We start from the raw sequence: 20755 nt of genomic DNA on the forward strand, positions 1-20755 counted from the left end.
TAACCTGTATCTTCTTCATATCAAAATAACGTTTACCTCGCAAGAAGACCCTTTCTTGACTCCGAAGCACATTCCGAATAATTAGAAGAAAAGTGAGACTAGTCTTTGTATGGTTAAAAACCAATAAGTCAGGATCTTGTAAAATTGAAAAAAAAATGGTTCGCAACTTGAAAAGAAGCATCAACTTGAAAGCAAAGATTGATTCCCAGAATAATTAGGAAAGCGGGACACAATAGATCGCTGACAAGGCAAAGAAACAACCAAAGCCTTATTAGGAACCTTAAATCCTTAAGTGTTTAAAGGTGCATCAAATATCTTGGTTTCCTCATTGACTGAAATTTCTCATCGTCAGGTCGAATACATTGAAAAAAAAAAAAGGAAAAGAGAAGTGTTGGGATATGTTTATGGAATGATTGTTTGGGTCACACTTTTCCAACAATACTCCAACCTCCTTTTTTTATTTTAAAAATGAAAACTTTGCATCTTATGACGTTTTCAAGATTTGATGAGTACTCAAGTCCCTTATTACAAAAAAAGTGGATAATAATTAACCTGTATCTTCTTAATATGAAAATAACGTTTACCTTGCAAGAAGACCCTTTCTTGACTCCGAAGCACATCCGGAATAATAAGAAGAAAAATGAGACTAATCTTTGTATGGTTAAAAACCATCAAGTCAGGATCTTGTGAAATTGAAAAAAAAAAAAATGATTCGCAACTTGAAAAGAAGCATCAACTTGAAAGCAGAGATTGATTCCCAGAATCATTAGGAAAGCGAACACAATAGATCGCTGACAAGGCAAAGAAACAACCAAAGCCTTATTAGGAATTTTAAATTCTTAAGTGTTTATAGATGCATCAGATATCTCGGTTTCCTCATTGACTGAAATTTCTCATCGTCAGGTCGAATACATTGAAAAAAAAAAATGAAAAGAGAAGTGTTGGGATATGTTTATGGAATAATTGTTTGGGTCACACTTATCCAACAATACTCCAACCCCCTTTTTTTTTAACGAAAACTTTGCATCTTATGACGTTTTCAAGATTTGATGAGTATTCAAGTCCTTTATTACAAAAAAAGTGGAAAATAATTAACCTGTATCTTCTTCATATCAAAATAACGTTTACCTCGCAAGAAGACCCTTTCTTGACTCCGAAGCACATTCCGAATAATTAGAAGAAAAGTGAGACTAGTCTTTGTATGGTTAAAAACCATTAAGTCAGGATCTTGTAAAATTGAAAAAAAAAATGGTTCGCAACTTGAAAAGAAGCATCAACTTGAAAGCAGAGATTGATTCCCAGAATAATTAGCAAAGCGGAACACAATAGATTGCTGACAAGGCAAAGAAACAACCAAAGCCTTATTAGGAACCTTAAATCCTTAAGTGTTTAAAGGTGCATCAAATATCTTGGTTTCCTCATTGACTGAAATTTCTCATCGTCAGGTCGAATACATTGAAAAAAAAAAAAAAGGAAAAGAGAAGTGTTGGGATATGTTTATGGAATGATTGTTTGGGTCACACTTTTCCAACAATACTTCAACCTCCTTTTTTTATTTTAAAAATGAAAACTTTGCATCTTATGACGTTTTCAAGATTTGATGAGTACTCAAGTCCTTTATTACAAAAAAAGTGGATAATAATTAACCTGTATCTTCTTAATATGAAAATAACGTTTACCTTGCAAGAAGACCCTTTCTTCACTCCGAAGCACATTCCGAATAATTAAAAGAAAAATGAGACTAATCTTTGTATGGTTAAAAACCATTAAGTCAGGATCTTGTAAATTGAAAAAAAAAATGGTTCGCAACTTGAAAAGAAGCATCAACTTGAAAGCAAAGATTGATTCCCAGAATAATTAGGAAAGCGGAACACAATAGATCGCTGACAAGGCAGAGAAACAAGGTAAGCCTTATTAGGAACCTTAAATCCTTAAGTGTTTAAAGGTGCATCAAATATCTTGGTTTCCTCATTGACTGAAATTTCTCATCCTCAGGTCGAATACACTGAAAAAAAAAAAAAGAAGAAAAAGAGAAGTGTTGGGATTTGTTTATGGAATAATTGTTTGGGTCACACTTTTCGAACAATACTCCAACCTCTTTTTTTTTTTTTAACGAAAACTTTGCATCTTAAGACGCTTTTAAGATTTGGTGAGTACTTAAGTCATTTATTACAAAAAAGGGGAACATAATTAACCTGTATCTTCTTAATATGAAGACAAAGCTTACCTCCCAAAAAGACTCTTTCTTGACTCCGAAGCACATTCTGAATAATTAGAAGAAAAAAGAGACAAATCTTTGTGTGGTTAGAAAGCACTAAGGCAGGATTTTATAAAATTAAAAAAAAAATGGTTCGAAACTTGAATAGAAGCATCAACTTGAAAGCAGAAGATTGATTCCCCGAATAATTAGGAAAGTGGAAGACAATCGATCGCTGACGAGACAGACAAACGAGCGAAGCCTAATTCCTGTCACGTGGAAAGAAATAGCCCATTAGTAGGTACGGCGCCTGAAGTTTCGAAACAATTGATAAAGTAGATCATGGTATCGTAATTGGAAAATTTGGTTACTACGGCATAAGATTTATACCTAAAGACTGGTTCACTTTATTTCTTGGTAATCACCAATAATCGTCAGATCACGGCCCTTCATTTATCTATCTTTATTTTTATTCAGTTATTCTTTTTTTTCTTTTTTTTGTTCACTAGGTCACTTCATATTCCGTTAGCCATGAACTCTTGGCTGCAGCTTGTGCTTTTCATCGTTCTGTTATTCAATGTACCGTCGAACGGAGAAATGGAATGGAAAATAACAAATGCCAAAAACTGCGGTAAGGTTGATGATTGCATCTGGGAAATATAGTTTTTGAGAATCAAAGTAAACGAAAGTAGAAAAGATAGAAAGATATATAGATAGATAATCTTTATTTATCCACAAACAATTCATCAGCTACAAATAAAACATTAAAATATATATCAGTATCAACATTGTTAAAGCTATCCTTAAAACCTAAACCTAACTAAAGCTGCTTTCCACGAATGTCGAGCCTCAACGTACTTCTTTAATTAAGCGCTTAAATAACCCAAGGGACTCTGCTTGTCTTATGTTACAGGGAAGACTGTTTCAAAGGGTGGCACCACCCTCAAGCTCATGATTTAAGAGCGGCTTGATGTAACTATCAACTATCGACATGCAAGACAGAAAAATTCAATGTTCTCAAACTTTGCCATAATAAAGGGCCTTAATAACTTGTTACAAAAATTGAACTTTGAAGTTTTTTGGATTTTTATTTTCTTGTCAAGACGAGGTTTAGTCATTCCCCCTCACAGCGCGCAGAATCGATCCTGAAATTACACTTTTATCAAAGGTTAGCAAATCAAGAGGGAAACCGTACCAGGAAAAACTAATGCATGCCATTAAAAAAGCATTTTTCAACGGCGATTTGGAGCTGTTTGGTCGCAATGAATTTCGATCCTAAATATAAAATTTCTTATGGAATTTCCAAAATTATGCCTCGCGGAAGTATTACGTGACGTTCAATTTTGGCCAAATGCGTGGGCAAAAAAAATCGATCTGGTACATGGATTTACCTATCAAAGCTAGTATTACCGCCAAAAGTATCATTTTATCTTAGCTTTCACCGAAAATGTAGCTTAGGTAAATGAAACGGCAAATTGTGAAAGGTGTTGAAAACAAGGCACTCATGCTAATTGATTGGCATGTTGACCCGCCATGTTGCGAGTATTATCAGGGTAATTTACATAGAAAAGTTCAACTCTGTGTTAAATGTACGTAAAAAGTCCTTGGTATCCCTCATATATTCGAGCGATATGTGTTCTCCCATATGTAATTCATTACCAGGGGAAAACGACCATTTTTATTTCCAGATGTAGCGGTTTTATTTTGAATTTATTTACTCATACGATCCGACATGCAATCTGTTTATAACTCAATATCGTCAAAGTTTTCAGAAAACCTTGCGTGACATATATAAAATTTGATATCTGGAAGTACTTCTTACATTTATCTCAAGATATTGTAGCGTCACTGGATAAACAATCGAATGAACGAGACTTTCAACTTTCATGCAGTCAATAAACTGTTACACGTCGTTCGGATTACCTTGTGAACAGAGGAAACCCAATATGGACTAGCCGTTAAGCGTTACTCCCTTGTGTCTTTGTTGTTTTTGTTTCCAAATTATTTTTTGCTTGCGTCTTTCTGCCCTTTAGTTTTCTTTTAAAACAAAGAATGTTAAATAAACACACGTTTTTGAGACGATAGCTCAGTGCGAAGTGTTTCTCGTGTTATGCTGACAAGGCCATTCACATAGGCCAGGCATAGTACCAGTCATGGTCATCACTTGTACCAATCTTATTGTTCATTTCTAGTAGAATTACGCAATCCCGCATCCTGGTATTGCTCTAGTGCTCACGGTTAGTTTCGTAGCCAAACACGTTGAAATATCCAAATTTAAACTCTCTAGCTGTCGAGTCGCGCCTGTTACTAGATTAGTGTATTGTAATACGTTACTAGACATGGCTTCGTGTGGATCTGCCAAACTTGTTGGAGGCGTTTGTCATTGGCACCCAACATATCGTTTCGGTAAATTATCTGTTCGGAATGCCCTTAATCCCGTACAATTTTCTAAAGGGAATTTTGACCACGAACTTTCATGATATGGGAAATTTAAGGCCTAGTGTTTTCGGATTGATAAAATTTTTTTTTCGGGTACCGAAAAAAGGTCGGCTAAGACTTTCGGAAAGGAAATAAGACCTAAGGTTTTCGGGAGATGGACAAAAATGCCCCACTAATTTCAAAAAGACTCATTTCCCCTAGAATGACCGAACAGATAAACATATTATAGCGCTGCCTAAAATGAACCTATAGAACTTTAAAGTCACTCCAGATCGCCTAAAATAACGTTTCGAAGGATCTGAGAGAAAATTGTCGTTGTCTGCCCCTGGTTTGTGGATGCAGTTCCGGTAGTCTTTCAACTGGAGATTCGTTGTGAAGCGAAACTCATAGTCGCTCGAGTAGGTAAGAAACAGGGGCACCCAACTTATCGTTTCGGTAAATTATCTGTTAGCAAGATCCTTAATCCCCTACAATTTTCTAAAGGGAATTTTCACCTTGAAAGTTCGTGATATGGGAAATTTAAGTCCTAGTGTTTTCGGATAGATAAAAATGTAGTTTCGGATGCCGAAAGGAAATAAGACCTAAGGTTTTCGGGAAATGGACAAAAATGCCCTGGTAATTTAAAAAAGACTCAAGTTCCTCTAGAAGGACCGAACAGATAAAAAATACTATAGGGCGGCACTCCAGATACCTCAAAATTGCGTTTCAAAGGATTTGAGAGAAAACTGCCGTTGGGTGCCCCTAAAGAAACAATGTTCGTATGTTGTACTACCCTGGCCAAATGTACAGACAACTTCTCTCCTCCTACACTCAAAATATATATAGCGGACAGGCTTTCAAGACGAGAGGTATGAGTGTGAGCAAGTATACCAGTTTTCCACTCGTCAGGGCATTATGGTCTCCGGTTGGCAATCCAGCACTGATGAGATTTTATGGGTTGCGTTAGGGCCTCTTCACTCTTACAGAATTACTTAACCTAGCTAAAACTCTAGCTGGAGCCTGCCTGGCTATCATGGCCATCTTGTTTAAATTTTCTGGTCGATGGGAAAAGGTTCTAATAAACCTTTCCCACCATTGAATTTCCTTGTCAAGTGTATCTGTCAGTACTTTCCGGACGTCACGCATTAACCACGACTAACACGGACGATTGCAAGCCAGTATACGATCTATTATGCCTAGCCTGAAAATTTTGGGGTAGCGCAAGGTCAGGTGGGGGTGGGCAGTAACAAACCGTGTTATGGAACATCTGAGTGATGGATGAAACGTTTGCAGTTTTCATGCAGAAGCAAATCTACCACTCCACCAAAATTCACTGTACAACAAAGTTTTTTCGCACTAAAAGGCTAGAGATTATTACTTGCTTGCAAAGCTGATATGAGTCATTACTTCGCCCTATTTTCTTATTTTAGCCTGGGACATTCAGTGCGGTAGATTTAGTATTTCACTATTGTCTTGCAGGAGTGTTTGATATTGGCCAAACTTGTCTTGAGCTGACTATTTGTCCGAGGCACCGTGACCTCTTTGGGGTTAGATGTCAATCTAATAGAAAGAACTCTGATGCTCCGAGTTCGTGGTCTTCAAACTTAAGCAGAGAACGCGGTATTACCGTGTCTTGGCCCGTCACTATTTTATCGTTTTCAATGCTACTTAGCGAAACAGTTACAGTGACGCCAAAGTCAGCCAGATGTAACTGTGTACCGCGCGCTACAGGAGTAATTTATATTTGCCTACCTTCGGACGTATAACTGTGGGATCTAAGTTACTTGAGAATCCTTTTCTGTTAAAAGTTGGTGTTTGATATTACTAGAGTCAAACCTCTCAAAATGTCGAGCCCAGGTGGTCTCTTACGGGAGGTGGTCGCTTACGAGAGGTCAGACCACAAGGAGTCAACATTTTGAACTTATTAGCATAAGGTGACTCCAGAGGTTTAGTAGCCACAATAACGTTTTTCAACTTTCCAAAATTATATTGCCAGTATAATTTCAGTATCCAAGGTGATGGTTCGCCTGTGATATATTACCCAATACGGCGAATAGGACAAGTCTATTTTAGGACACCTCCAATTGTGACATTCATGTCCCCTGAACTACCCAAGAATGTATATGTGATATTTTTACAAAGGTAAATTGTCTTACTCCTGACAGGGGATAGATATGAGGACAAGTGGTCGCTTACGGGAGGTTAAAAACAAAACTAAATTTCTAAATGAGTGGTCGCGGTCGCCTACAAGCGGTGGTCGCTTACGAGAGGTTCCAACTATAGTGATTTGACTGGGGATATTTTGGTATTTTGGAAAAGTGGTAGCTCAAGAGAGGTGGTCGCTTACGAGAGGTGGTCGCAAGGGGAGGTTCGACGGTGTGGCGGAAAGGCAGAGATGTAACATGGGGCAAAGTGCATGAGAAAAAAGTGGGATGCCTGTGTCTCGCTGTTACGGTGTAACCAGGTAGCAGTTTTGAATTTGAATGAATGTTCCGTATATGCATCGATTAAATCTGCTAAAATGTTGCAATAATCTCATACAGATAACCTGGACTGAGGTAAGAAGTACATTAAGATATCGAGCTTCCTGTATTTATCATAAGTATTCCTCAAGTCGTTTGTCGGTAATGACTGATATTATGTTGCGTGCATTCCTACGTTTCGCAATTTAAAATAAACAAATCATAAAACTATGAAAATGGTCATTTTACCTTGATAGTGACCTACACAGACAAAATCTGACATTGCACATCATTTAAGGCAACATCTAACAGTTTTTGGATATCCTTTTGCGATAGTGCTCGTGGCGTGGGAGGTCTAAACTAACTCGCTTGAGCAGAAGACGCTCGCAGAATTTGTCATTTCATTTACCCAAGCTAGTTTCTCGATAAAAGCTAAGACAAATGATACTTTTGGTTGGAATAACAGCTTCGACAGGCAAACCCATGTATTACACTAGTTTTCGAGAAATGTTTCTCAGTTTTTATAACCTGACAATGGGCATGGTTGTGGCATTGTGTAAGCAAATCAAAATGAACCCGCTACACTTACAATTCGCAACAGAAATGTTTTTTTGGCAATGGTATTGACTTACATGTGGGATAATATATATATTTAGCCAAGCCTAAAAGCGGAGCTCCAATTTTTTTCATAGCATTTATAGAAATCTGCTTATCGTATGAACGTAGTAACCTTACCAGTTCCTCATCCTTTCTGCAGTTATATATACTTTTAGTGCATATGCAGCAAACTGCCCATAAACAATGACAATGTAATACAGAGGGCACAATTATTTAATGCTGATTTGTCGCAATCTCATCCCCAGAGCCCCCGCGCGTGGGAACCAAGATTGCTAGTACCCAGATTCTTCGTACACACGCGCGAACTTCAATTTCATAAACAAATATGGCGGACGATTTGGAGAATTTAGTTGTCTTGCTTTGTTCTAAAGATTTGGATAAAAATAGCTGTGTTTAGACGTCTTCCTGTATTAGGATGGTGCATCTAATCAGCGTGGTGGATCAAGGATCTTTTTAATCGCTAGGAAACTTAGGAGAAGTTTACAAATTTGGAGGCGATCGAAGTTTTCCTAGTCGCCTCATCTTATTTTTCCCGCGTGACTGTGTGAAAAATGTTCCGTTCTACAGCAGATCAGTTGGGTTGTAGGAAAATTTTTAGTGTGATAAATGTCAAAAGTAGAAGGGGTTTTCCTGTGTCGGCGAAAGGCAAAAGGTCCGACGGCTCTGTCAATCTAGGAGGTAAGGACTAACTTCAAACAGTTTATGTATGGATGCACACGCACCTTTGTACTAGGGGGAGCAATTTTCTAAAAGAAACTTTTGATGTTTAATCAAGATAATGTTAAAATTGCAAGTTAATACGGACAATAGTAGGCCAGTGTCGTTATATGAATTCATGTGGTCGGCTATATTACATAATATGCACAATACTAAGAGATCGTTTCAAAATGCGGACCAATTAAAAAAACGAGTCATTAATCATGGGGGTTTTCAAAATATTTTAAATTTCATCGTTTTCTAGTCAAATTGAGTGATTTTTTTTGTTGATGTTTAGGTTCTATTTGAGGGAGATGCACATTGGAGAATGTTTGAATACAGGATAAATATTTCAAGTCAAATGACACAAAGCTTAAAAGCTTTGTGTCATTTTTCTATTTTCTTTAAAATACTGCACTTGTAGCTGATTAATTCAATAAATTAGATTAAAAAGCTCATTTTAAAAATTTCTGTTTTTCCTAGGCAGGTTGATAGCTATTCTTGTACACATAGAGTTGTTTATTTTGGTTTTTGTAGAATCTCAAAACTAGGTGCTCAGTTCCACCAGCCTTTGATATTGATTTACTAGAGAGTCAAGATGTCTTTTTGCGAGAGAATAATCCAGACAATAGGAGGATTTGTTTAAGCTAAAAAAAAAAAATTTAGGGGTCAGGTGCACTTTAATTTAATCTACGTGTACATGTAAGAATGCAGTATAATTTTCCCAATTTAAGAGTACAGACAATAAAAATGACATCAGATGTAACACGCACACTTTCTCAACGAAAAAAATTTCCAATTCCGCTCGTACTTTTTCCATGTTATTGTAAAAAATAAATCGACGGCAGTTTTCTATGGTCTATACTCTTATAGACCATAAAATGTCCAAAACTTAGCTGTGAGACCACTCGCCTGCGGCTCGTGGTTCCACTTGAGTTTTAAACATTTTGTGACGTCATTTTATGGTCTATAAGAGTATAGACCATAGAAAACTGCCGTCGATTTGTTAATTAGAGAGTGCATATTTTGTTGACCTCGATCCTAGGTTCTCCCTCCTTTACCAAGTTGGTGATATCATCTGCCCCTACAAATTCTGCAGGGGGTGCCAGATTCAATTGTCCCAAGATCCTTTCATTCATGGCAATCAAGTTGGTTGTCCCATACAATCTCGACTCCAATCTGTGTAAGGAGTACGTCCTTTCTATGTAATTGTTGAACGCAATAAATTTCGTAAGTCTAATAATTTATTCAACAGGAAAAAAATGTTTTTGCAGTCCCTAGCCATTTGTTACCTGGTTTTTAAAGTAAGCAAATTGTTTGACATGAAATCAAATAACACTTGGGTAATTAAATCTTCAACTGTCCCTGTCAAAATCTTTACCAAAAAAACCCATCAGGCAGTTATGGGGTCAGTTATCCCCAGCCGTTTTTTTAACAGGTTGCTACATGAGAGTTTACTTGGAGTAAAGTAAAGAAATAACACAACAATTAAGGGATAATGAAATTTTGTGCTGTGCAGTACTGATTATACAACTGGGAAATCAGATAATAATTATCTCTGGAGTGTAAATTTCTGTGTGGGAAGGAAACCACTTAAATTTCCCATTGCCCTAGTGAGTACATTTGGTCCATCAGTGATCAAAATCCTGGGGTAATGGGTTTGAATCCTGCCAAAGTCAAAGAGTTTTACTTTACCTTGCATGGACCACATTTCCTTACTGAGGTAATACTGAGAAGAAAATTAAGGGGCTTTCTTCACCACAAAAATTTCCCTGCAGATTTCATTCTCTGGTTTCTCAATTTAAGTACAGGCCGTGCTTCAACCTATTAACCTTTTGTCCTTACAAGCAAAATCCCAATTGAAGAAGTCATTAGACTGCTAAACATTACACTGCTGCAGCCTCAAACATCACTCCAGCTTCTGGATAGCACCTCATCTGAGAAGTCCTATTCATTTTTACACAGCAAGATTAACCTACCATGTATCATTTAATAAGCATTCTGCAAAAATATTTCTTACTTTACTTTTCATCATCTGGTTTTTCCGAGAAAAAAAAATGGAAGGTACGAGAGTGCTTAAAGAGAGTTGAGTGTGCATATAATAGTCCTCTTCTGAATTCACAAAATGATGTACAGCTAATATTTTGCTTGAAATATCAAGTTAAAAGCATTTTATTACTTCATTCTTCAAAACAATCAGTGGTTTAAACTGTTCTTATATCAATAAAGAAGATTTTACATAAACCCGGTGGACAGAATGGAAAAAGAAAATAATATTAGTGTTTTTCCTTATGTTACTGAAAAAGATGTATACCAGACCATGTGATAAGGTTTAGAAAACTGTACCACTGGTCACTGACGTCATAAAACCCATGAAAAATAGACAGTTATTGTACGGTAATCAGAAGTAAGTAAAAGAAAACAATTAACTTGGGGTATAACATTTGTATAATAAAAATATGATAACTGAATCACTGAACAGTGAAATACAGGGAAACAGAATTTTGTTCAAAAAATAGGAGGTAAAAATCTGACTGAAGCAAATCCAAGAGAATTAACAACTATTTGTTCAAAGAATCAGAAGTGTAGAAAAAATTGAGGGTTCAAATAACTGAGATTGCACTGTAAAAATAATACCTGCATGTACATATTAATTTTCATAATTCATTACTCACTACCAAATTTGAAAGTTTTCTTTTAATTAAAAGAGATGGCTGATAAGAAGTTTGACCTTTTATCTGTTAAGTCACAGTTATCAACAGAAGCCACAGTCTGGTTGCATTAAACATGGTCTGAATATCAGCCATCTCCTCTCCATATTATTGGTGAGTGATGGGAAATGTATACAGGGAATGCCCCTAGTTCAGCATATTTTTGTTACGCCTCTTTATCAGTTGAATAGTTTTAAGAATGATTGAGTGACAGACTGCTCTGTTGCTTATAAACACAGCTAGGCCCAGGCATCCAGTGGCCAATCTCTGTTGTACACACCATGCTAGAGCGATAGCCCTACATGGCCAACTAATTAAAATCTTTACTGCTGAAGAAAAATGTTACATGCCCAGTAAGCACCTATTGTATTTGGTTCCTGCCATCATAAACATTGATAAAAAGGTAAGAAATTAAATACACAACTGGATCTATCCCTTGATAGGAAAAGTGCACAGAAACGTTCACACAAGCATGCATAATTTACAAGTTTATGAACTGCCTCAACAAAAACTTCCATAAACAAAATGATTCTCGAGCTAAACAGTGTTTTCATCACATCTGTCATGATCTGTGATGGTAAATAAAAAGCTTACATCAATTTATTTTTTGTTACGGCTAAAACACAAGGTCTAAATCTACCAGAAAAGGTTACACCCTCTGTGCATGGCTTTTGTGCCCAGGCAGTGGCAGATTTTAAAACACTCCTGAGGGAAGGTTCATAATTTATGCATATGGGGGCCAATGATTATTTATAAAATTCTCCCTTTCATATTTTGGAAGCCCCCCCCCCCCCCCCACCCGATGATGTTCTAAAATAAATATTCCCCCCCCCCCCCACCTCATGAGCTATCCTGCAAACCATGGTAAAATACCATGCCCAGTCCCCCCCTCCCCCCCCCCCCCCCCCCTCTATCACCCTTTTTAACTTAAAACCTCCTTTAAAATGGAAAATACAAGCATTTCTGGAGTCTTAACATTTAATGACATTTGCATTGTAATTACCAGTAACTTATAAATTTGACTTTAAAAAATCCTTTACTAAAAATTAAATGATATAAAGGCTGACATTCAATGCATAGAGAATGCAGTGGTTTTATGTCATAAACCACATTTATATAAATAGCTGTTGATTGCCTTACCAAGGAATCATTCTAATATTCCATGCACAATAGTTACATTGTTCTAGCCCTCTACCTTCTTTTTTAAAAAAAAAAATGTTCAGTCATCATACAAATTAATTGTAACTGTATAATCTCTTTAACATACCAATAGATTGTCTTTGAAAATCAATTTTTCTGGAGAAGAAATACAATTGCAGCCATTTTTAAATGTGATCTATATCACAAATAATGTTGTTAAGATAATGTTGTTTGATGAAGTCAGGTTCCAAGATACTGAAATGTCCAGAATTTGGAGACTCTGATTACCTCATCAGGATACATCGAGCACATGAAGACAGTGGCCAGGGGGAATCTGAAAGAACTAATTCTGCAGTTGGAGATGCTGGCCATTATCGATAGCAGTTCTATAAATGGGAATATAATTTTTCATGACAAATCAGACGGAGAAATTTAGAAGATAGCTGTGACTAGCTGAGTATGAAAATCCCGAAGATAAAGAATAGAGAGAAATGTATAGAGGGTTGGTCGTGACAGCATTGCGCATTGAAGATGCACCTGTTCTCAGTGTCAGATTACATTTAAGGGCATTTGTAACAGAGAGGGAGGAGGCATTTTTTTTTCAACTCTACCCAGCTAATCATAATTTCATGAAGGGATAAGAAAGTTCAGCGAAAAACATGTCCCAGACTATAATTATTTTTCTTGAATTTGTGACCATAAAATAAATGATCACCATGATATCTGAGAGTTATACATGGAATTTGTCAAAGATAGTCCTACAAGGTTAAGAAAGAGCAGCAGTGCGCTTCATGCAAAAATTGGTTGGCTGGCTCCATGATGGGCAGAAAATTATTCCACACCCTTTCCCGGATGAAGAAAAAATAAGGTACAAATTAAAGTGTCTGTGAATCTCTGGCTACTTCTTTAGACAAAACAGCACAACCAGTTGATTACTTTATGCCTAGAGCGCAAATAAAAAAATCATTCAATGAAGGAAAGCTGAACACAGTGAAGGAAATAACATACTTTTCTTCTATAGTGTACCTTTGTGGCTTCTGAGGAGCTAGTTAAAATATACCTAGACCATTTAAATCATCTCCATTTCTCCAAAGATTTGCAAAATCAAGCAACCATCGAGAACTGACGAAACCGAGAACAAGGATTACAATAAAAATTTTGGAGAGAGTTACTACTATTGACTACAGGGTTAAAATCTCTTTATCGTTTTGAACTTGACATTTACTTGAAATCTGATTTATCTGATCATCAAAGTGATGGAGACGACACTGTTGCTGTGGGTGAAACATGGTGCAGTGAAAGTGAGGGGATGTTTAGTGAGAGTGAGTGATGATAGCGAGAGTGAACTTGACCATCCCCGGCGAAGAAAAGGTGCAGCACTAGAAGTGGACGGAGTGCAACACGCTTTGCGTTAAATTGGTGAATTGCTTAACCCTAGATAGTATAGAAAAGTGCTTAGACCTTAATAATATTTTTTGTTGCTTAACCGGCAGGGGTATTTTGCTGAATGCCGAATGTTGCATTTTATGCTACCTATGACAGTTTAGCATTAAAGGGGAAGTATCACGAAAATTTGATGCAATTTCAAAACCGAAAAATGTTTGTCTGACAACAGAAACAAAACAATTGGTGGCTAGGTTTGCTATAAATTATCACCCCAGTGCAAGAAAACTGTTGATTAGCGCCTCTGGCCAGGGACAGAGTAGGTTGCAATCGATTGAAACTTCAAAAATATTAGGCTAATGTTTTTCATTAGTTCTCGTATTTTTGTTTCCAAAATGTGCTAGAACAAATCATGAGTCGTTCCTGTCAAGAATTGAGTTGATTTTTCTCCTCTCATTGTTCTAGAATTATTTTGTAGTAAAGTGAAGGTCTTATTTCACCATTTTTAACAAAAGAGGTCAATTAGACCCCATGGTACTTCCCCTTTAAGCAACGAATGAAGTTATTTAGGTCTAAGCACTTCTCTTTTAACTGTCTATAGGGTTAAACACTGGTTATACAGACATTTAGCTTTAAGTTGTTGTTATGGCAGCCATTCCATCAAAGGACTTCTGTGAATTCGGCATTCAGCATTCTGCAAAATACCCCTGCCGCTTCAAAATCAAACTTTAAATTAAACTCGGCTTTATGTGAATACATATACTACCTGTTATACAAGGTAGTAAGGTATCCTTTTGAACCCAAAAACCCATTTCAGTAAAAGAGGCATTCTAAGCTACATGATTATGCGAGTGGGGGTCCAAAATCAAGTATCAAAATATTACATGTATGTACACTGAAGGTAAATATTCAGGATGGGTACTTCCTCCTATAGCTTCCTATTGATATATTTTTTTTTCTGTTGTTATTATTCTTTTTCAAGGCGAACTTGTGTATATATAGCAATCAGTACAGAAATAAACTAAACAACAATCTTTAAAAAATTTGCACAAACAAGCGAATAAATATAATAATACTCACAAATCTAAATCTTTGCCCTTATATCCTATTCTTTTAAGTATTTGTGTTTGTTCTCTGTAAAGATTGCCACAAATAAATGTTAAAATAGAAAAGTGTAAGTGTACTGCAAGACGTTTGTTAGACTAACTATATTTTTACCTGAGAATCAAATTTTCTTAAATGCAGCAAAACCGGATGAGATAAGAAAATAAACCTCCGAGGGAAATAACAAACATGGACCAAAAAATGAGCACAAGAGACTGCTCTGGCGTTAGCAGTAGCTTTTACAAAAGTTAAACAAGTTGCAGTGTCAACACTTCAAGAAAAACAATATTTTGCAAAACAGCAAATTAAAGTTCTGTCAACAAAATCACATAAAATAACATACTCGCCTCTTTGGAGATCGATAACAAGTCCTTTTATTCCATTGCTGATTTTTCGTTCGTTTTACAACGTTGAGTAAGCGGAAAGTTTCACTTCAAGAGGAAAAATGCAACGTTTCGTCGCGTCAATCCGATCAGAGTAAAATGATTTCTCTTCGGCCGCTGTTTATGTTATCCCGCCTCTAAAAGAGTCCATATGTTTCCCCCGCCGCTAGTTGCCCTGCTCTTTTTCCCGCTGTTGAAAAGCAAAATTGGAGGAGATTAGAAAATAAAACTCTGAGGAAAAAAAATTAAAAAAAGCCCGAAAAAATGAGCGAAAAAGACTGCTCTAAAATTAGCAGTATTAAGCTAAACTGCGTGTCAGACAGTGCAAGAAATCAATATCTTGCAAACCAGCAAAGATTTGTCAACAACATCACATGGATATACTTCTGAGAATAACCAGTCCTTTTATTTCGCTGCTGATTTTTTCGTTAGTTTTACAACGCTAAGTGAGCGAAACATTCCACTTCAAGAGGAAAAATCCAACGTTTTGTCAAGCCGGATCGGAGTAAAATGAGTTCACTTCAAGTTTCGGTTGCTGTTTATGCCAACTCTCCCACCGGCCGCGAGTCGTATTTATACTCTTTCTCCCGCTGTTGGAAGGCAAAATTTAGAGTAGATTAGAAAATAAAACTCCAAGGGAAATAATGAACATGGACCGAAAAAAGTGAGCTCAAACGAATCCTGTGAAGTAAGCAGTATTTAGTAGTAAATTAAACGGCGTGTCAACACTGCAAAACAACAAGTTCTTGCAAGACAGCAAACAAGCAAAGTTCTGTCGACAAAATAACATGAATATACTCGCCTCTTCTGAGAATAACCAGCCCTTTTATTCTAATTCCTGATTTTCCATTCGTTTTACAACATCAAGTGAGCGAAACGTTTCACTTCAAGAGGAAAAATTCAACGATTCGTCGCGCTGGGTCGGAGTAAGATGGTTTCACTTCAAAGTTCTGATGATGTGTAAGTCGATTTGTTTCTCCCGCCGCTAATCGTCTTGCTGTTTCTCCCGCTGTCGGCTACATAACTTGACTTTGTATTTTGTTGTCTTCAAAATGTCTTTGTGTATTTCTTAAAAGCAACTTCCCGCCATAGTTAGTAGAGGGAGACGCTAAACAAACAATGGTCGCGGCACGATTGCAGCACAGCTTCACATAATCTGAGTTTTCCTGTGGTACTAACTAATTGTGGTTGTTTCGCCCGAAAGTCGACTCGCCTGAAAGCGTCTCGCCAGAACTTGCGTCGATTCGCACGACGAAATACACCGTATTCACAAATTCCGTATGGATTTCATAATTAGTTCAAAGTTTTCACTTCACGGTAAAATTTCCCGCTGACAAAAATAAAACAATTAAATAATATTTGTTACAAGTCGACATGCAGCTATTTGTCTTGAAATCATAATCATCTTGTAGGTAAATCCCTAACATCTAGGAGAAACTCGGCACCTCAACGTAAGGACCTCTTTTAGTTTGTTTGAACAATTTTTACTGATTTTACCTCCGCTCGTTTTATCGTGTAGGCCTTATAGTTATTTCTTCTAATGTAAGTTTTCCATTTTATTCCTTAAAACATCGCTCTAATCGACGTGAGTCCCGGCGATATACCGTCGGGCGAATCGACTTTCGGGCGAAACAACCGCTGCGCTGCGTACGTCGTACGGACGGTCGCATGGACGGACACAAGTGACGTCATAACCAAACCAAATTTTCTCGCATTCACGGGTTACCAAATTCTCTTAGCTATGGGGCTCCGCTGCGCGCGCCTGCGGCGCGCGCGAGAGCTCCGCTATAATATGTCACTTGGATATTTGAGAGACACAAACGACTTTTTACGTACATTTAACAGAGAGTTGAATTTTTTTTTTTAATTAACCCCGATAATACTCGCAACATGGCGGGTCAACATACCAATCAATTAGCATCAGTGCCTTGTTTTCAACACCTTTCACAATTTGCCGTCTCATTTACCGAAGCTACATTTTCGGTGAAAGCTAAGATAAAATGATACTTTTGGCGGTAATACTAGCTTTGATAGGTAAATCCATGTACCAGATCGATTTTTTTGCCCACGCATTTGGCCAAAATTGAACGTCACGTAATACTTCCGCGAAGCATAAATTTGGAAATTCCATAAGAAATTCAGGATCGAAATTCATTGAGACCTAACAGCTCTAAATCGCCGGTGAAGGATGATATTTTAATGACATGCATTGGTTTTTCCTGGTACGGTTTCCGTTTTGGTTTGGTAACCTTCGATAAAAATGTAATTTCAGGATTGATTCTGGACGCTGTGAGGGGAAATTACTAAACCTCGTCTCGACAAGAAAATAAAAATCCAAACAACTTTAAAGTTCAATTTTTGTAACAAGTTAGCAAGGCCCTTTATTATGGCAAAGTTCGAGAAAATCGAATTTTTCTACCTTGCGTGGGTATAGTTGATAGTTACAGCTAGCCGCTCTTAATCATTGAATAGAAAATTTTTATCGGTCAGAGTTCAGAAATTTACATAAAAATGCACTCAAAAAGATGTAAAAAAAAATACTTATGGCGCGCTCGTTTTGAATAAAGTTTTCGGTTTTGTCTGACATGAAAGTGTTAATGTAACAAAAGAGTATTTGAGTTGAACGAAAGGTGGGAAATTAGGTTTTTTTTCACATTCTTTACTGATCATCATCAAATGATTCAAAATTGGTCCAAAACTTTCAAAAGTGGCTTTCTAAAAGTAACTTCGAAATACGGGTTGAAATTAAAGCTTGGGAAAACAGTGTTTGGGCATTCAGTTACCGTTAATTTATTTTGTTGTTAATGCCATACAGCATGCTGTCGTTATTCATTATCGTATGGTTAATATTCTGTTGGTATTACAGGTCCTGAAGATAAAACGTTTGCCTTCAACATTACTCCTGGGCTAGTTTTTACACCCGGGGAGCTAGTAACAATCACCCTAACTCTCACTCCACGTGAGTATATTGTAGAAGAATTAATTCGTTTTAATTTCAATTTATATTAGAGTATTTCTAACTTCCAATTCGATTTGTGCTAAACACATTGACACTTAAAGTGATTTATTTATTTATTTATTTTTTATTTATTTATTTATTTATTTATTATTTATTTATTTATTTAAGTATAGTATACAACCTTTGAACTATCAATCCTCACATTTAGAGTTGGTCATTAAACAGTCTTTTCCAGTAACGATTGATGTGGAATTTTCTCCATTGTTCGTTCTGAAATTGACGATAGCCATGTGACTTTCTATGTTTGACCTTACAAACTGGCAGATAAGTTCAAAAGTATCTCGAGATACTCTTAAGTTTCCTTTGTGGTCAATAACTGTAGACGAATATGAACTGTATTTTATTCCAGGGATTGGCAGGCTCGATTCCTAAAGGTTACAACACTTCAAAGGGTGCAAATCGCAAGGATTGCACAAGATTACATAGATTCACGAAAAGGCTCACAAATCATCAAGATGGCTACAAGAACACAACACGTTTTCTTTTTTTTTGGATCTTTTCCCGAAAGGCTTAGCGATCTGATCAACTCTTACGTCATCGTGTACCCCCCCCCCCCCCCGTGGACCATGAAGAATAGTCCACCTTTTAAACATAGCATCAAATATTGAAAAGAATAAAAAATGATAATTATAACTCAGTGAATAGTCTCTCACACAAAAACTGTTCACTGTTCAGAACAAACTTAATGTTCTTCTTTAATTCAGCAATCCACTGTCTTCTTCGCTCTAAATCGACTGCAGCTATACGCCGCTCTTGATTTCCTCTCGCGAGAGCTTGCGTCGGCTCTTCCGGTGACTCAGGTACTTGCTTCTGAGGAGATGCTTCATTTGTAGAACAGCTTACTTCCAGTGGGTACAACAATTGTAGTGGTCTCCGTAATAGTCCACCTCTGCTTGATCCCATGCCTTGGACTCTGACCTCAGCACCTCTACTCTGCCCATCCTTGCTCGTAAGAAGGCTTTCCACCTTGCCCATCTTCTAATAGGATCTTAAGTGGGTTTCGTCATGAACCAATACCAGGTCTTCGACCGACACTACATTTGATCCTGTCGTCTTGTTCAATTGGTTATGGGCATTTCGTAATTCAAGACGATATATTGCTCTCCAACGCTTCCAAAAATGAGTCAGAATCATATCAAGGTGTCTTGCTCTTATGCTCGGGTCGTCCGGCGAAATTCTAAATTTTGCATCTTCGGGACTGTCTATTTTAGGGAGGGTGCTGAGTCTTCGACCAACAAAAAAGTGGGATGGTGTGAGGTGTTACAACTTGCTCAGAGACGATTGGATGCTGTTATAATAAAGAATCTTTGCCAATTTAAAATGAATAGTATACTTATTCGAGTCAACTAAATTTGAAGGGGATGCGATAACTGTGTTTAAAAATATTAACGCATTCAAGGAAACCGTAAAACATCGAGATTTTTCATGATTCAAATTTCTAGTGAAAATCGCTTAAAATATCACAGATGCAGCCATGTTTCTGCTCAAAACTACTCCATTTCCATAATGTTTATTTGTTTAGGAGTATATAGATGTGATAAAATCCGTCTGAAGTTACGTACGTATAGCCATGCGAAACAGATATTTTGTATCGGTATTTCACTCACGATGACTGGCGAATGACAAATAGGGGACTATGACATCTGTTGACATCTGGTAAAACATGCTACTGATTCTGGTGAAGACATTTTGGGCTCATGTTATATTTGAATATACAATATTAGGTTTATAAAATGTACCTTATGAAATAAATCCAATTTGGAGTGCTAATAAAAGTGAGCTTTCCAAACCTGGTGTACGCGGGAGACTATCGGCCGGTCGCTGACTTAATACAAACAACCGTATGCAACATTTTAGAATGATGGCTGCCGCTACAAACTGCTCAGAGATTCTTCAAGACTCGCACTGGCCACTTGTTTGGATGATCAGTCGTTTCAATAGATAAGATATCCCAGCTAATAAAAAATTCTTTACACATCGAGAGCGATCTGTTCTTCCGCCATCTTTATTTTGACAGTATTAGTACCACAAGTTAACCAAGGTATTATTGTCGCAGCAGTACCGCTGGAATGGAACTTTTAGGCATCGTAATAATTACAGCAAGTAAACTATGAAATTAATGCAAATAGTAAATAAAATAAAAGAAATAAAAGAAAGAAAGGCCAAAGCAGACACCTTATATTATATGAAGCTTGGATTTCATCTGTTGCAAAATCTCGTTTTCCTTTCTTTCAACTTTTAGACTCCAATAGACACATCAGACTACGCTTTTAACCCCTAAAAGACGTATTTTTCTGGTGGGTGGGCAGACGTTTGTAAGCAATTTATTTCGGTTTATCGCGCTTGCAAACAATTTTCTTCGATGTTTACGGCTCTGCAAAAACAATTTATTTCATAATGCTTCAGTTTTCCCGCCAAAAAAAAACTTAATAATAATAATAATGGTCCGTCCCTAACAGATACGATGGTCATCCCCATCCGCTTGTTGTAGGGTGTCCCTCTCCCCCCCCCCCCCCCCCCGTGTCTCTGCAGCAGAAATGCTGATTTGATTTGATTGTCTTGTTTGGGGTGGTGGATGTTATATCGATTTTTTCTCTACATCTGGTTCATCCCAAACCCTTTCC

At 37.1% G+C, this 20755-nt stretch overlaps 2 protein-coding genes and 1 long non-coding RNA gene across 4 annotated transcripts in view; 2 read left to right on the plus strand and 1 right to left on the minus strand.

The window, feature by feature from the left end:
- Nucleotides 1–612, minus strand: part of LOC146451822 (uncharacterized) — a 137997-nt gene extending 137385 nt beyond the window's left edge. Inside the window, exon 1 of the mRNA XM_085098578.1 lies at nucleotides 585–612. The gene's annotated coding sequence lies outside the window, so the exon portion shown is untranslated. The remainder of the gene's footprint in view (nucleotides 1–584) is intronic.
- A 1240-nt stretch (nucleotides 613–1852) lies between these two features.
- Nucleotides 1853–20755, plus strand: part of LOC146451828 (uncharacterized) — a 41790-nt gene continuing 22887 nt past the window's right edge. Inside the window, exons 1-3 of one of the 2 annotated variants that reach the window (XM_085098591.1) lie at nucleotides 1853–2149; nucleotides 2707–2828; nucleotides 17979–18071. In XM_085098591.1, coding sequence (XP_084954717.1) covers nucleotides 2729–2828; nucleotides 17979–18071 — 193 coding nt within the window. In that variant the 5' untranslated portion in view covers nucleotides 1853–2149; nucleotides 2707–2728. Of the gene's footprint in view, nucleotides 2150–2494; nucleotides 2615–2706; nucleotides 2829–17978; nucleotides 18072–20755 lie in introns of those variants that run through there. The other variant, XM_085098590.1, reaches the window with a different exon arrangement.
- On the plus strand, nucleotides 7723–8849 carry LOC146451829 (uncharacterized). Its single transcript, XR_014859915.1, has 2 exons — nucleotides 7723–8373; nucleotides 8690–8849. It is a non-coding gene; the product is annotated as an uncharacterized LOC146451829 (long non-coding RNA).

Source organism: Pavona decussata, unplaced genomic scaffold (assembly GCF_977016875.1).
Source record: "Pavona decussata unplaced genomic scaffold, jaPavDecu1.1 SCAFFOLD_383, whole genome shotgun sequence".
NCBI classification, from domain to species: Eukaryota; Metazoa; Cnidaria; class Anthozoa; order Scleractinia; family Agariciidae; genus Pavona; species Pavona decussata.